The sequence below is a fragment of the Glossina fuscipes genome, unplaced genomic scaffold, assembly GCF_014805625.2.
Source record: "Glossina fuscipes isolate IAEA_lab_2018 unplaced genomic scaffold, Yale_Gfus_2 26, whole genome shotgun sequence".
Classification (NCBI taxonomy): domain Eukaryota; kingdom Metazoa; phylum Arthropoda; class Insecta; order Diptera; family Glossinidae; genus Glossina; species Glossina fuscipes.
In genome coordinates, this window is record NW_023998421.1 from 6,946,133 (window position 1) to 6,963,320 (window position 17,188).

General features: G+C 34.2%; 1 protein-coding gene across 1 annotated transcript; it reads left to right on the top strand.

Annotated features, from left to right (window-relative positions):
• The first annotated feature begins 15,645 nt into the window (after positions 1 to 15,645).
• On the top strand, positions 15,646 to 16,680 carry LOC119635445 (adenosine kinase-like). The gene has a single exon (XM_038030254.1). It carries the CDS (start codon positions 15,646 to 15,648, stop codon positions 16,678 to 16,680), a length of 1,035 nt encoding a protein of 344 aa, XP_037886182.1.
• Positions 16,681 to 17,188: the final 508 nt, after the last annotated feature.

Here is a 17,188-nt window from a genome sequence, read left to right on the forward strand (position 1 = left end):
ATTTCCCCCGCATTTAGCTTCAACTTTCTTAAAGGAATAAAAAATTTTAAAAAATGATCGAATATGATGCTACAAGTTAAAAAAGTATTATACAAAAATATAAAATCTAATTATTTTTAGAACGTCGAATTTTTGTTATTGGGAAACTAACCACTTACTAGGAACTAACAGAGCTATAGTCCTACTTATAGACTCTGTTATGGTCTGTTGGTTGTTTGCATTCGCCTTCGATTTTGACTGATCTTTAACTGAATGTGATGGGCACATGGACAACATTTGACTGAATCTAATTCAATTAAATACTAGCATGTAGATGTCCCCGTAGTAGGCGTTTTTATACATCTGTCCTTTTTCGCCTGTAATCTACAATAGCTATATGCCTGCAAAGGCTGTAAATGAATAATAAATTGCAGAAAAGAAGTGTTCGATGCAAAGTTTGGTAAACGTGAGCGACACTTTTGCTACTTGTACTTGCCGGCTTAAACGGTTAGTTTTCAAAATAAATACTAATATCATACTTTCTTGCTTGTGGTACATTTTAGCCTACATTTCACGAATGGCGCTTACTCTGGCTTTCAACAGCAACTTAAATGTTATGTAATTTATGGAAGCAAATTTATAAACTGTTACCCCTTTAGGTTGCATTCAGTTACAGTAAATTTGTAGATAAACAACATTCACCTACATGAAGAGACATCAATGCAAGCGTCATGTTTGTTTTGCTTAACATGTTTGCCACACTGGCAGTGTTAGTTGAAGCAAACATTCAACAAAACAGTGTCATCTTATACTCACTTACCTTGTAAAATGTGTTAAACAACAGAATAAAAAACGTAAAATTAGTTTTATATTTAAGATTAAATTTTTAAAACATATTTACATTTAATATCCGAACCTTTTTTTTATACCCATTACTCAAGGATGAGAAGTACATTCAGAAAAAGTAAGTCCCTATAACTGCAAAAAGTATATACATTCTTCATCAGCACGGCTGTTTACGTCTCGGTTAAAAAATAGGAAGTTTTGAAGCTAATCGATCAGAGAAAAAGAAAAAAGGACCATAAAATTTTGATCATCTGTGATACTAGTTGCGTGTAGCGATCTTTTTCAATCTTTGCATCCGTAGACTATACGTGAAACTTTTTCATTATAATCGTTGTAAGAGTAATGAGCAGAAAAACACGACTTTTTCACCTTTCAAAAGCAGACGTGTTCCTAGTTTAAATCATAACATAGATGTATCCTTTGACCGGTTTATCTCTTTGTCAATACACACTTGTAAAGGCGGTAAAGGGCTCTGAAATTTGATTCTGATCAACAATACATATGCCTTATGCCTTATGCCTCTGAAGCTCTACCTACTGCAAGCTTTCTGGAAGCAATTCTAAGGTCATCTTTTTACGCTACCAAAGGTTTTTTCTTACCAATCGATTCTACTTAAGTGCTGCATACATCTTGATGCATTCACATACGCAAAACATAATCTTATAATACTATGTATATAAATTTTGCCTCCTCCCATCTTCTTCTATATTCGTATGCTACGTTCATACATTGACCATCATAATGTCGAATTATTCTCTATATTCTCTCTTGAAATCTATTGACTCAAATACATTTTCTTTTAAGCCATTCACCCACTGTGATGGTTACGTGTAACATTCATATTAGAAAACATTTGCACATGATTTAAAATATTTGGCGATTATTGAGTAAGGAAAATATACACACACATACAACGATATGACATGAATACAAATCTTTTCTCTTTCTGATATGCAACACACGATAGCATAAGACACGTTCAAATACGTGCCAGCTTTGTCAGACCATAATGCCATATCCAGGAGAAGGTTTACGAAAAAAGGAAACTAAATGCATATCTACTATAATGATATGAATCAAAAAGATTTCTTAAACTAATACTTATTTTTACTGCAGAAAGACGACTTTAATATAAATAGTGTAACTAATTTTATTCCCGAAGTAATAAATGCATCTATAAGCTTCATTATGCAAGCAATCTGCTTCAATATTGAACACTGAAGTTAGTTTTGCCTTCTGGTGTTTAGTTGAAGTTTTAATATTATAAGATATATTCGAATACTCTTCAGAAATTTTCTAAAGAACCGTTTTCTTTAAAAGTGATGTAAGTTTGCTTTCCGCAAAGGCATAATTTTTAATGCAAAAATGCTAAATCCATTTGAGGTCTTAAAAAGCAAAAATTTCTTTAATCAATATCGTAAAAACGATAATATTGTAAACTCAAGTCAATTTACTATTTATTGAAGAGATAAAGTGAAAATTTTCCCAAATAGGGGGACAAGAAGTTTTTAGCATAATTTTTAGAATAGAAACGCACGAAGGAACTTATCGCAAAGATTAACCTATCGAGTAAGACTTATAAGACTTATATACTTTGTCGTGTATATTTGCCAGGGACAGTATACAGGATTTCGAAATAATTGTCAATATAACCAGTCTCCGAAAAGATATGCATATATTACTTACGAGCAATATGTAAGCGTACATACATATTATACATATATGTTTTGTGTATCTAAAGAAAAAAAAAAATCGTATCACATTCGTTGACTTTAAATAGAGATAGTTTTAGCTGAATGTTATTCAAAAACTATAGCGTTTGCAATATTTATTTTCCCTTATTTGCAAGGTATTCGATTAAAAGGCTGCCGGATAACTTGGATTATATGCTCGCATTATAGTCCTATCTACTTTCATATTTACACAGACGAGCGTGTACATACATTATTTACATAATAAATGATTATTTCAAATTAATTGCTTTCGCTCTAATTCCAGCACATTTAACTTCATTCATAAATATATGTTGAAAACGACGAAATTGAGATTAATGTTTATTATCCGTTAGGAACATGTGGTAACATGCACATATATATACGTATGTTACCATAGATTATATAAGCTTTTACATATTAGGCGCTTGTACGTATTTTGATCATTTTTGCACTTGAAACAGGTAACTAAGGAGAAAAACTGGCGATTAATTCGATAAGATGAGGATAAGATCATCGACACATTTTCGCACTTCGTAAGCATTTCGAAACTGCAAGCCATCCAAGCCATGCTGCATCGATCTAAACAAGTAGTAATTAGAAGGCGGTATGAATGGTGAATATGCTGGGTGCAGCTGTCGAACTGCAACAATATTATTTTGAAAACATTTGCAACGTGTGACCGAGTTTTGACCGCATGCACAGCAAAACTTGAAATCCATAAATATTCCAGTTCCATGGATGGCTTTCCTGAACGAACTTATGACATTAGATTCGTTTTTCATCGCCAGTCCCGGTACGCCACAGAAAACTCCCCTTTTTTTTGAGGCAAACAATACAAGCGCGCTGTTGAAAAACTTCGCAATGACATTTCCAGCCAATTCAAATCTATTTACCCTCCTTTTGGGTTTCTCCCAACGCATATAAACATCTAGAAGCAGTTGTTTCGCCAACTGCTGAGCTGTTCGAAAGTTCTTTGAGTTTTTGAACGGAACGTGCTGTAACGCACGTGCAAAAATGAAAACAATTGACAACGCCTACTCAATTTTATAGTGTATCAAAATTCAATTTTCTTTTCAGTAACTTTATAGCGCGCAGAAACTAGTTTCAAAAACCTCATAAGTACGTACATATTTGCCCAATTTCAAATTTGAAATGCATTTAAGCACTCATGTGTCCATTTGTCCGTCTGCCCAATTGCCCATGGTATCCGTAGTAAACATTCTCTCGTCAGCGTAAGTGAAGATATCGCCTACAAATTTGCAAAAGATTTTCGAAATAACCTAAACATTTCAAAGGACACGCCTATGCGACAAAAACCTTCGTTAATAAAGCAACATACTTTACATCTTTTGTCTTTTTTAGGATGACGGTAATGGGTATAAAAGATTCAATTGCGAGGAAAAAAATTATTTTTCCCCGTTGCCTTATTTTTGTCTGTACGTCTATAAAACCTTATGATTTGATAAGCCTTATAGGAAGTTGAAAACGTTGAATTTCCAGAGCGAAAAAGTTGAATTGCATTAAAAGCATGAGACTCATTGCGTTTATGAGCTGAAAAGTTTGTTTATGATAAAATGTCAACTTTTTCTGCAAATCAATATATTGTAAGCCTAAAATGGGATTAGAAAGCAATCGGAAAGCTTGGGATAAATACTTCTGGCGAAATGATTACAGATATGTAACGGGTGTGAAAACACGCACACAATATGTACATATGCGCCTGCAGTCGATTTAACCGCCAACCGTATGAAGGCACAAACAAAAAACTGGTTCGTCAAATTGAAATTTTTTTACTCTGCACATTTCTGAATTCCAGAAGAAGAAGAACAAAAACAAATATTGACGCATAGTAAAAAAAAAAGTACACAAAGTAGGCCAAGAAAATCAAAAAGTGCTGCAGTCATAGGAATGAAAAATACACTAAAATTTGTACAAAGTCATATAAAGATTAGTCCTGTGAACATATACCGCGCGCGTTATCGAAAAATTGAAACAAAATGGAGAAAAAAAACTTTGTTGTTGTGACTCACTTCATAAATCCATATTTATTTTGGTATCATAAAGTGGACGATTTTTGTGAGCTAGACGAAATCGAGCGGCAGTTACAGTTAATACCTAAAGCTAATCTAGCAAGAACTTCCAATTATTGTCCAAAGTTGGGAGAAACAATTGCTGTCAATTTTGTGGCTTGGAATAAGCTAATACGCGCAAAAATATTACGTGAGGCCAAATGGCCGAACGAATTTTTTGTTTGGGCTTTAGATTACGGTTTTCCGTTTCGGACTAAGAAAAAATATATACAGCATCTTCCCACGAAACTTGGTAGCCAGATTAATCGCATTCAATGTGGGGGTCTGGCAAATATTTTACCTGCTGAAATTGCACATGACCATACGGAAAGCAATTCAGCGGCAGCAGGAAAAGACAATTGGCGGCAAACTGCCTGCGATGTTTTGGAAAAATTATTAATGGATGCCGTGTCAATAATTTTTGTTGAGCAATTTCAATCAATAGACAACCATCATTGGGGAAATTTAATTATCGCAAATCCAAAGGGCAAAGTCTTCAACGCTCGTGAACACTTACTATCGACTAAGTTCGCTTTAGGAAATGTGATGAAATTTCAAGATATCACCCTTAGATTAACAACAACTTCAATTCCAAAATATCGTTCTAATAATTGGAGATTAGCATTGAAAGCTAACATCATTAAAGAAAACAAGATTGGAGATTGGCATACTCGAAATAAACAACAAAACGTTTTAACAGATGGAGAATCTGTGAAAAAATCAAACATTTTACAAGATGATTCGATGTCTGCAAACTTCAATTCGTCAGGAAGTAAATTAAAAAAAGTAGAAGTACGTATTGCCTACAACTATATCGGCAAATGTGGTACTTTAGTCAAAAAGAAAGCTGCGGCCGATAACTTAGAAAAGCTTACAGATGAAGACTTTATAGTGAAAAATAAAATAACTTCAGAGGAAAACTTGTCGCCAAACTTAGCAAAAGCTTGTTGTATGTCTACTCAAAAATTGCTTAAACAGCGTCATGAATATGTGCACGGCGAAGAAGATTATTCCAAGGATGAGTCGAAAAATATTTCCGATATCACCTCTTATACTTCCCCCATCACCAAACGGTGTCAACAATTGTTGGAATTACGTTCAAAATATAAAGAAGACCAAGCCGATATGAAAAAGTCATCCTTTTTGGGAACTAGTATGCCCAGCGTTGAAAACCATAATAAATCCGTGGGCATAAAAAAGAATAGGCGCATATTACAAAAAGGACGTATTTCTGTCGACTCGTCTTCTTCTATGAAGTACCAGAAATGTGAATCTTTGCAACAAGCAAGTTTGCCTAACCAAAATAAAACCAGGCAAGCCACACATCAGTCTTACATTAGAAGCTCAAAAAACGACCGATCAGCTTTTTACATGCACTCCGCCATGAGAGATGACAAAGAAAATGTGAGACAGAAATCCATAAAAACGGGAAATGAGATTACTTCAAATGTCTTTAGTGTAAAAAATACAAGAAGTGAGCAAGAAAAGTTTTCTAACTCCCGCAAGTTAAAACCGGCTAAAGAAGTTAATCCAAGGAATGTTAAAAAGAATTCGGAGTTTCCATTTCGTGATCCAATCTTGGTGCCGGTCGGTTTCAACGTTTCTGGTTTACCTAAATACCGTAACGAAGAATTTCGTTGGCATCAGAGGAAAACAACAGAATTCGATAAATTAGCCAAGAGTACGGAAATGAAGAAAGAGGTTTTTGCAAAAAAAAACAGAAGAAATCAATTTGATTACAAGTAAAGCCTCCAGAATGTGCAAAAAAAAGAATGAATTTCTTACGGGAAGTTTCAATGACAGGGAGCGAAAAACTTGAAAAGTACGATTTGTCATGGAGCAAACAAGTGCCGACCTGGATGATCGAAAAATCATCACGAAATAATAAATCTGATGACACTTTTAATTTCAATAAGCATATAAAAATACCGTAACTTTTTTCTTTGCTCCCATTGTGCTACTTTTTTCATATTAATAAAGAATATTTCGTTCTTTTACATAAAGTAAAAAAAAACACATCTTAACGTTTGTACAAAGTTAGGAGAACCCGAGCTTACCTTAGACAGAAAGAAAGAAAGTGGACAAAAACAAGCAAAAAATCAATAAGGGTATTATAGAGGGCCACGACCCTCCATTAAATACCTTACCGACTGCTCAAGACTTTATACAAGAAATGGTCGGAAAAGTGATCCAATTCGAACCATTTACGGTACTGTTTGAATTTGGAAAAATGTCGGAACGAAAATATTCATGAAAATATCTCAAAAATTGCAACCAGTGGGTTAAACACACGGATAGTGAGTCCGAATCGATCAGTCTATTACAAGATGGGTCTATCTCAAGTCCCGTTGCTTGTCAGATATCCATCCGTTGCATAGCTGTTGTACAAATGTTGTCCCTCCTCTGTAGTATGCCCAACAAGGCGTATGAAGGTCCGCAAACAGAGATAAGTAGCTTCCCCCTTTGTAGCTACCTTTAGCTTTGCTAACTTCACCATTCCCTATCAAAGCAAAACAATTACAATCTCATTTATAGGATTGAAAAATTGAACATAAGAATCTTTCTTAAATACTCGACCAGCGACTTTGGCGATCGTTGCAGCGCTGCTTATCACATTTGGGCTCCCTGTTTTCGACATAAAACAATAGCAGCTATTCCCAACACGTCAATACACTATGCCGATATGAAAATTAATCAAAGTCTGCATACCAAGTCCGATGTTTTTTATGATGTTTTCATGCAATTCTGCAATCATAATCGATAGATTTAATATCATGCAACATTTAGAAGCACTTGAGATGGACCCCTCTTTTATTATACCGATTTAAGCTTGTCTCTCCATCTATCTTATTGATACCAAAAGTGAGGCACCAGTAAAAACTTATAAATGGTCCTGCTATGTTTTAACGTTTTGGCTATCTTCATACACATAAATTTATATGTACTTCATATACCGTGTAACAGTTGAACATAATTATTGCCCATACAAATAATGAGAATAAAAGATCAAGCAATTACATGAAAACTATTATAACTAACAGCACTACGACGTTACTGATAACAGATACTAAGATTTTATTAGTTTTTATTTTAAAGGTTCTGGGTGGTGTTGTCTCTCTCTTTACATATAGCGAACGCTTCGATGGATTACAGTTAAAACGAATTAATTTATGTTATTATTTAACGATAATGACTAGAACTAATGCAACCAAATCGGGCTTATATTCCAAAGCAACAGAGAAGAAAAATAGTGTTCAGTTGAATAAATTCTACTCTTCATAGTACACTTAAGATGATGTAAATGAAAGGAAAACCGATGATTTAATTTTATAAACGTACAAATTTATAATGTTTATATATATATATATATGTATATGTATACATAAACAAGTTGTATATTATTATTATTTGTTCTGCAAAGTCTGCAAACTTGTGGCTATCGCACGCAATGACTGCTGACAATCGCAAGTGAATATTAAGAGAATGACCCGTAGCCTATAAAAAGCACATAATTGTTATCATTAACTCCGTAAAGTTTAAATCATCACAACGAACGGAATTTATGAAAGGATATTCCCCGCACGTACTGTAAGTTAATTAACGAAGTTCCTGATAAAGCAAGTATTAATATATTTACACATTTACCTTCGGCAAGCTAAAAATATTTACCCAATTATCGCAACTGTTTACTTCAACCACGTGCTTCGTGCGTTCATGTGTGCATTCACAGAACATAGCAATGCGTCACGCTATAGAAGAAAGGGAGAAAATAATATTTACCTTAAGGTGAATCTTTTGTAGTCTGCGTAAAAAAAATTGGTTATAATGGCCAGCCAGTTATCAGCCAATTGCCGCCATTTTTGAAAGTATATTTTAAAAGGCTCGGCGATCTATTTGTAAAAAGTTTCAAATCATTATAAACTTTCGGATAATAGTTCCAGATAACTGTTTGCTGTGGACAAAACATCCGTCATTCATATTCCATCTGCTTAGATCGCAAGTAAAGAGCGATTAAGAGCGGGTCAAAGTATTTTTTCGCTTTAACTTTACACGGCCATCGGTATTAGCTTTCAGATCATTAACTATGTATGGCAAAATGTCAGTTATGACCATAACACTGGACGATAAATCAAATATAGACTTTGTTATCTAAGAATATTTACGTCTGCTTTTAACGTCCTCTCGACCGTAACCGTACCAAGAACAGAGGACAAACAAACAAAGTAAACGGTCGGCAGATAAGTGAAGGGACGGACACAAGTAAATACCATTAGAATGTTACATATCTCAGGAGTAAATGCATTTCATAGGTTCCTTGAACTATAATTCTGGATGTTGCAAGGATAAGGATGCACTTAGCATTCTTCGGCGTTGGGTAAAAAAATTACAAAGTGGGGAAGAGAAAACTTTTATTTATGTCATGAAATCGTTGGCAAGTATGTATTTAAATACACAAAATGCAATCACGTATTATTTATAATTGATATTTCATATTATGACAAGATTTTTTAATAAATGTCACGTGCTTTTATTTACAATATACACAAGCATACGTGTACGTTGTATGCGAGCACATACAAGGTAGATATAACGAAATTGTTTTTCTCAATAATAAAATCGTAATAATGTAACATATCTTCTTTCGTTCGCTTTATATTTTTGATTAATTTAAATACAAATATATAAGAAAAATACGTCTATGTTATATACACTAGAAGTGCGAATATGTGACTTCGTTGTTTTGCAAGTACTACCACAGATTGCTGAATGCAATTGTGATTTCTTCATTTGAAGGTTCTATGTCTAAGCTATAGGCACTGCGTAAATTATCGCTCTAAACAATATATAAGAAAGTTCCCTAGAACCTTGAATAGGTGTACTTCTCTCAAATATAAAAATGATTCGCGGAAAATGGTACTTTTCCAACTTAGTTCGAGAAGAGTAGTGCTACCGTTTTTCATTTGGGAATGATGAACAGTGGATAAATTGTGTTGACAGGACAGGAACGCTACTAACAAAAAATTGATGGCATCCTTCGTTTGCGAAGAAATTGTTAGGTATCAAGGAAAAGTTATTTGGATTGGATTTCATTGTCAGAAATAAAAATTTTATTTTGATTTTGTGAGCATTCTAAGAATACATTTCTTAGGTTAATGATAAAGAGCGCAGCGCGTAGACGAAAAATTGAAAGTTTGGAAATTGAACAAATTATCTGATAGTAATATTAATGCAAAATTCATAAGAGAGTAGGTAAACTCTAAAAAGCCAATGGCAAACGTTATAAAAAACTTGTTTGCAAAAGCATCTGAGGCTGTAAAAAACAGTTTTCTAACATAACAGTGCCTAGCATTCTTCTTTCTGAATTGCGTCCTCTTATGCGGTACCTCTATTGCTGGGAATACATAGGAAAAAAAGGGCCTTTATAAATGTATTTATAAAGGCAACTATTAATTCTTCTCTTTAAGCATCCGTTTCTTCACAAGCAGAAAGTAAGCGAAACTAATTCATTTGCTAACAATTTTGCTAATTATTGCGGAATTATAGCAAAAATAATATCAGAAGATCTGGTTTTGTTCATTTTATCCTGCTTAAGGCAAAGAATAGGTTTGTTGGATTGCGCTGGAGGTTTCCCTTCATACATTATCCTTTTCGACCAAGAAGATAGAGAGAGTCCCTCGTGTAGCTCTTGCCTATTTTCTTCGATTTTCAGTAACGCCTCCCAAGTGGGAATCATGTTCTCTACATTATGTTACGTGCACAAGATAGGCATGTCACGTGTCGACAATGTTTACTTGAAACTAAATCACCAATAAGTATCATGTTCGTTTGTGTTGAACATTTGTGTCTGCTAACAATGTTAATAAAGGTCATCAAAGGCAAATCCATTGAGTAATTTGAGGCATGTCCCCTAATTGGAAGATTGTGGTTTCCGTGCAAACACATTAAGGGGAAATTGTAGCGATAAAAAAATTACGTTAAATGTTTATCTTTCTAAGAAATTAAGGAATAAACTAAAATGTACCAGTGCTCGTATGTTGAAAAATTGAAAAGAGAATCTATAAAATGCATCTGCATGCATTGCAATGCATTTTTCAATATTTTACAAAACTACACTTCAATTGTAAGAACAAGGAATATTTTAAAGTTTCATATTCCGCTGAGAGATCGGAATGGCTGTGGCTTCGATCGCGAATAAACAATTTTTGTAGGCAGTCTCCAAGCAGTTTTTGACGTCTTAAGGATATGAGACATATTTTATTATAGCCGCATATACAAAATTTATTTTTCGTATTCTTTTTTTGACATATTTTCACTTTGTTAAATGCCTAGATAATCATTGCAAAAATTTTTTCAAAGAAAGAAAAATTTGTGAAACTAATTAAATGTTTCAATAGATTCTTCATAAAATTGTTAGTGAGTTATTTTGTAGCTGTATACACGGAGTAAACGAATAACATTTGAACATGTTTTCGTAGATTAGATTACCTCAATGTTTATACATAAAAAAAAAAAAACAAAAAAACATCATCATCATCAACATGAACACGACATTATGAATATCAATGAAAGGATATTCAATATATTTCATAAATTTTCTGAATATTGTGCACGTGTTTCAGTTCATTTTAAATATGGTTTCACAATTAAACATAATTGGGTTTCTATGGTTTCATATCAGTATAAATGTGAAATGTATAAATATTATATATATCAATGTCATCAAATTATTAAATGAATTTCATCTAAATATTGCTTAATTAATGCGGCATAAACCATATACGATATCGACTAACAGAATGCTTCAGTGAAATACCCGAACCAGTGTTGACTGAAAACATCGTCTAGAAACCTTTGATATAAAACTGAATTTTGTATTCTCTGCATATGTAATTTCCACAAATTAAAGGCATTAAGCACAAAGCACCAATTATATGATATTCTATAACAACATGTAGGGCATGTAACATTTTTTTTCACAAAACATTTCGATAATTAAATTTACTTCATAATAGTTTTGGTTATGTCCTATGTTGTTGAAAATAAACTCAAAACATATCAATGTTTGGTTTAAATTATGAGTTGATTGAAAAAGTCACAGCGCAGTATTTGCTATGGGAAAGGTGTTATATAGTTTTGAACAAAATATAAACAATCGTTGCTTATAGCACTTAATATTTGTCCTTAAACACCTGAAAAACTAATCATAACTTTAAGTGCATATTTTTGAGATTTTAACAAAACGAAAACGTTCAACAAGTCTGTCAAAATATCGATCGAAAATTCAGCAAAATTATTTATTAGGGGCATTCAACCAAGTTGAGCATTTTTACGGGCCCTTCATACATAATATCTTACTTCGAAAAAGTCCTTCAAAAGGCCCGTTGTCCACGGGTGTTAAAGCACACGTTCCCCCCCGCCGCTTGGATAGAGAAGTGGCGCTGGCGAGCCAATTCTTTGCTAAAGAAACGATGAGAGTCCATAATTGAGGTGCCTCCTTGGTCAAATTTTTTGATGACTTCTAAACATTCAGAAAACGTTAGTCGCTGCATGATGGGACTGCAAATTGCACTGGATAGTTGCACATCGGGAGGCACGCGGGAAAACACATTTGAAAGAAGAATTTACAATTTTAAAAAGTATCTCTCTCAGTGAAAGATGCTTCATAAAAGAGATTATTATTTTTGGCAAAATTCTCGACAAGTATTCCTGAACTGTTGTTTTTAAAGCTAGTTGCTCTGTGGATGTCTCCCATACATCTAACATGGTCATGGTCACAAAGAAGTGGACGGAAAAAGATGGTGGGTGACCGCAGCGCAAGGAGGTGTGAGCCCGATACGTAAATGTTATGCCTTTACCTCGGGCTACGCAGTTAGCCTACCCAATGAGCCAATACCGTGTGCATATCTTTGTGCATTTCGTTAAACTTCACGAAACTCCCGCATGCACCTTCTTGCCCTTTTTGTTTTACTTCACGCAGCTCCCGTGTGCACGCTTTTGTGCATGCCGAAAACCGTTAATTTTCATTTCTTTCCAAATAAAGAATGCCTTCACATGCAGTAATCGACTAAAATCCAGAATATATGGAGTCCAATAAAATTAGTTAAACAAGGAATTTTAATTGACAGCATAACTCTATAAATGGTGTAATATTCATGCTGACAACTTTGATAGGAGCGTACATTTATCGAACTATCTGTACATTGCGAAATGGAGAATCTGTGGTACCGTAGACCACCTAACAAACTAAAACAAATAAACCTGAATGTAAATGAATATAGATATCGTCGGCAGGCATAAGTATAGCTGGAAATGTGGAATCCCAATAAAAAATAGAAACGTTACAATGATTTCAAAAGTCCATGAAGTTGCAAACATAATGTGTTAACGTGCTTTCGAAAAAATTTTTTTTAGGAAAAGTAAGACCTTATATGAGGAAAAGGTTCAATTTTAGGCACTTGAACTTGAGAGCTGCTACATGGTAGCAATTTGACATGAAGACTAACCGACACCAATCTGGACTACGTAGATCAAATTTTTGAATTTCTCCCTGGAAAGGCGTTCCCATTGAATGTGGGCCTTTATGTGCCAATAAAGTGGAATTTTTAACACCTTTAGACGAAAGCAGATTAAGAATATTAAAAACATTAAGAAGAAAATTACGATCAAGTCAGTTTATGTTTGGATATCCGCTCCCATATAGATGCTCTTATGCTTTGATATGGAAGCTGAATATAATTTCTACAATTTTGTTAGCAACATAAAGGAAGAGGCAAATTGAAGCCATGTCAAAAATGCAACGGTCGTTCTTACCCAACTATAATGGCTTGACTTGTTTTTTTTTTTTTTCAGCAACTTGGGTAAGCAATTAAAGTGAGTTTTGCAAATTTGGTTTGTGGATTGCCATATATTAGAGTACGTCCCAATTCTTAATTTCTGCTCATTGATGGTAGATTCTGGAGTGAATTCAATTGATTTTTAATATTCCCCTCGCTCCAGTAACGAAAATTTTGCATGTTGACGTAGCCACTAATAAAAGAAATGTCTCTGATCTAAGCAGATTATTTTCCAACTAAAATCCCGTCCTTTTTTAATGAATTCTAGACCATAAATTGGAAACATATAAAATATACATTTAGAGCTGGAATGAACATTTTAAGCAGTATCACTCTTAATGAAAGATCCTTGATATGATAAGCAGCACTCGCAAGTCTATTTCAAGACATCTCAGGCGAATTAAATTCTGATTCCAATAAGAAAAGCAAAAAAATATACGTGAGAAGAAAATAATCAAAAATACAGTGTATCAGGACTAAAGAAAAGTCTACATATGCGTTGACCCAATGCGGTCGTTGCATTGACGAGGAAGGCATCTATTTTTTGTACAGAAAACAACAACATTTTTTTTTCATTTAAAATTCTCTATTATTTTTTCGATATGCTGTATATACACATATCTGCTATAAAGTTTTATGACCGCATGTGAAACATTCGAAAAGTTTGCTTTTACACAAAATATAAAATTTTGTTCAGTAAATATTCATATTTTCGTAAAAGTTTGCGCTTTTCAAAACTTATGTGACATAGAAAATAGATAAAAAAGTTATAATAATTATAATCTAATTATATAACATGAAATTTTATATTAATTTTCATATGATATTCTAAGGTATTAAATGTGGCGTAATATAAAGAACAGACTTAAGCGTAATGTCTGTATATCTATCAATTTTTTTTCATCGTAATACTGAACATCAGCTCGGAGTTACACTCCGAAAGTCCCTTCTTGTGTTCATTTAATCTGTAGTTAATGTTTCTTAACTATTGTATAAACTATTTTTATACTAATCACCGTAGGTTGGTGGGCGTATTCATTTTGCGAAAACGTTTGCACCGCCCAGAAGGAAGCTTCAAAGGCCCCACAAAGTATATATATTTTTAATCATTATCAAATTCTCTATTGATTTTAACATGTCCGTGTTAAGCGATCTTCTTTTTTAAATTCGAAATGCACCTAAGCAAGTGCGTGTGTTCACCTGTTCATCTGCCCAACTGTATAAAATCTTTAGTAAACATCGCTTATAAATTTGCAAAAGAATTTGAATTAGCACAAGCAGACACCTTTCCGTCCTCTGTCTGCTACTCGTACACTACACAAACACACGATGTAAATTTTTCAAAATGTGTTCTAGAAAAATAGGATAAGGGTAATGGGTATAGAAGCTTCGGTTGCAACCGAACATAATTTTCTTACTTGTTTATATCAACTGCTTACTCTTTACTGAAGCTATCCGAAAAGAGACAGACTAACACTAATTGAATTAGTGAAGGATATGTGAAGTAGCTTGATTATTGCAACCTTTTCCTTCTTTTTTAATACGTTCGGGGGCTGTACAAATTTGACTGACATCCAAAAATTTATTTTATCAATTTATTTTAAAATTAGGTGTGAAGGGTAGTTAGGTAACCATTTTTTAACCATTACGTACAACGAATGCTATAGCGTTTAAGTTCATATTCGTCACATTTTTCAATTAGTTTGGATGCTAAAGCTTTTATATAAAAGAAAGCATGAGAAAAAAGGGCAATGAGAGACTGTGCGCTCTTTCTAGAAAATTAAAGGCATTTTGAGTAAATTTGTAGACACCTAGAGAGAAAATAAAATAATATGGGAAAGCCTAATCTCGTAAATGTTAGTAGGACAACGCTAAAGAATATATTCGTGTTCTTTTAACACAATATTTAATGTCAGTTTTCGGCCTCAAAGTAACTTTACTGATACATCTGTGGAAAAATGGCATTGGGTTGGTAATCATCATTTTTAGGACAAAATTTACGATCAAATCTGTAATGATGTTAAATGAACCTAAAACAACTTTCGGAAATGATGTTAAGGAAGTATGTAATTCATAATATGTCAGTTTCTGTTTTGATAATAATCACTGACATTTATTTTTGTTAATTCAAGAGCTGCGTAAATAAATATTTTTCACGAAAGCCACAAAAGTGCAAAAATATTAAATAAATAAATTTAAATAATGAGAAAGTTAAGAGAACATTTATTAATTGGATTTGGAAATCCTTTATTAGATATAGTGGCCACTGTAAGTAACGACTTATTGAGCAAATACAATTTAAAACGGAATGATGCAATTTTGGCCAGACAGGAGCATAAAACTCTTTATAAGGATATTCGCGAAAAGTTTAGTGCCACATATACAGCAGGTGGTTCAGTACAAAACACTTTACGCGTATGCCAGTGGATTTTGCAAAAACCAAAAATAGCCACTATTTTTGGTTGCGTCGGTAAGGACAATTATGCAAAAATTTTAGAAAGAAGAGCAACCGAGGACGGTCTAAATGTACGCTATCAGTATACCGACAATGCCCCCACCGGTACATGCGTTGTGCTGATTACCGGTGATAGTCGCTCTTTGTGTGCGTATCTTGCAGCGGCTAGTCACTTCACGCTTGAGCATATACAAAAGCCGGAAAATCGTCAATTATTGCAGAAAGTTAAATATTTTTATATATCAGGTTTCTTCCTTACCGTCAGTCTGCCGAGCGCAATGGAAGTCGCTCGCCATGCGCTCAAGCACAATGCCACGTTCATGATGAACTTAAGTGCTCCATTTGTGTCGCAACAATTCAAAGAACCTCTAATGTCTGTGATGCCTTATGTGTGTGTACTTTTTGGCAATAAAGAGGAGGCGGAAACTTTCGCCCGCGAGCATAATTGGGATACTAAAGATGTCGAAGAAATCGGTCAAAGAATAGCATCTCTACCGAGGGAAGATCATAAACGTGAACGTATTGTTGTCATCACACAAAGTTCGCAACCAGTGCTACTTTTTCAGGGCAACTCCATTAAAGACTTTCCCGTTGAAAAATTGACGCCCAAACAAATTGTAGATACGAATGGAGCAGGTGATGCATTTGTAGGCGGCTTCCTGGCCCAGTATATAATAAAGAAACCTTTAGATGTTTGCGTAGATTGCGGTATTTGGGCTGCCGCACAAATCATTCAACAAAGCGGCTGCACCTTCAAAGGCAAACCGACTTTTCGCGGGTGAACTTGCCACTTTTTTATGATTTATGTTTTCATTGATTCGAAAGATTTGCTATAAATGACGTTTTGAAATTTGAAAGAGTAACGAAAGCAAATAATTAATAGTCATTTTTATTTCGTTTTACGCAACAGATATAGCTGTTCGTGCGCTAGAGTCGTGACAATGGGACTAAGTTAAGCTTGTTCCCCCGTTTCTCATATTTAGCAATAAGCAATCGCATCCTAGTGTCGAAAAAGAAGTCCACGCACAAGCATTCGATTATTGGGTAGTCGTTGAGACAGGTACGAGAAAGAGAATCGCTACGGCCATTAACCACTTCGCCTGCAGATGCTTCACTTCGTGAACTTGCTTCACTTTGTTTCCCCGTCCAATGGAATTATGAAATATAAAATTATTAGCAATACGTTTAACTAAAGTTTTACGAGAAATACTTTTAATGCGTACTTTGAGCACTTCAGATTACTATTCCCGACTGTCAGCATGAAAGCAAAAATCAAAATTTTGCTGCCTG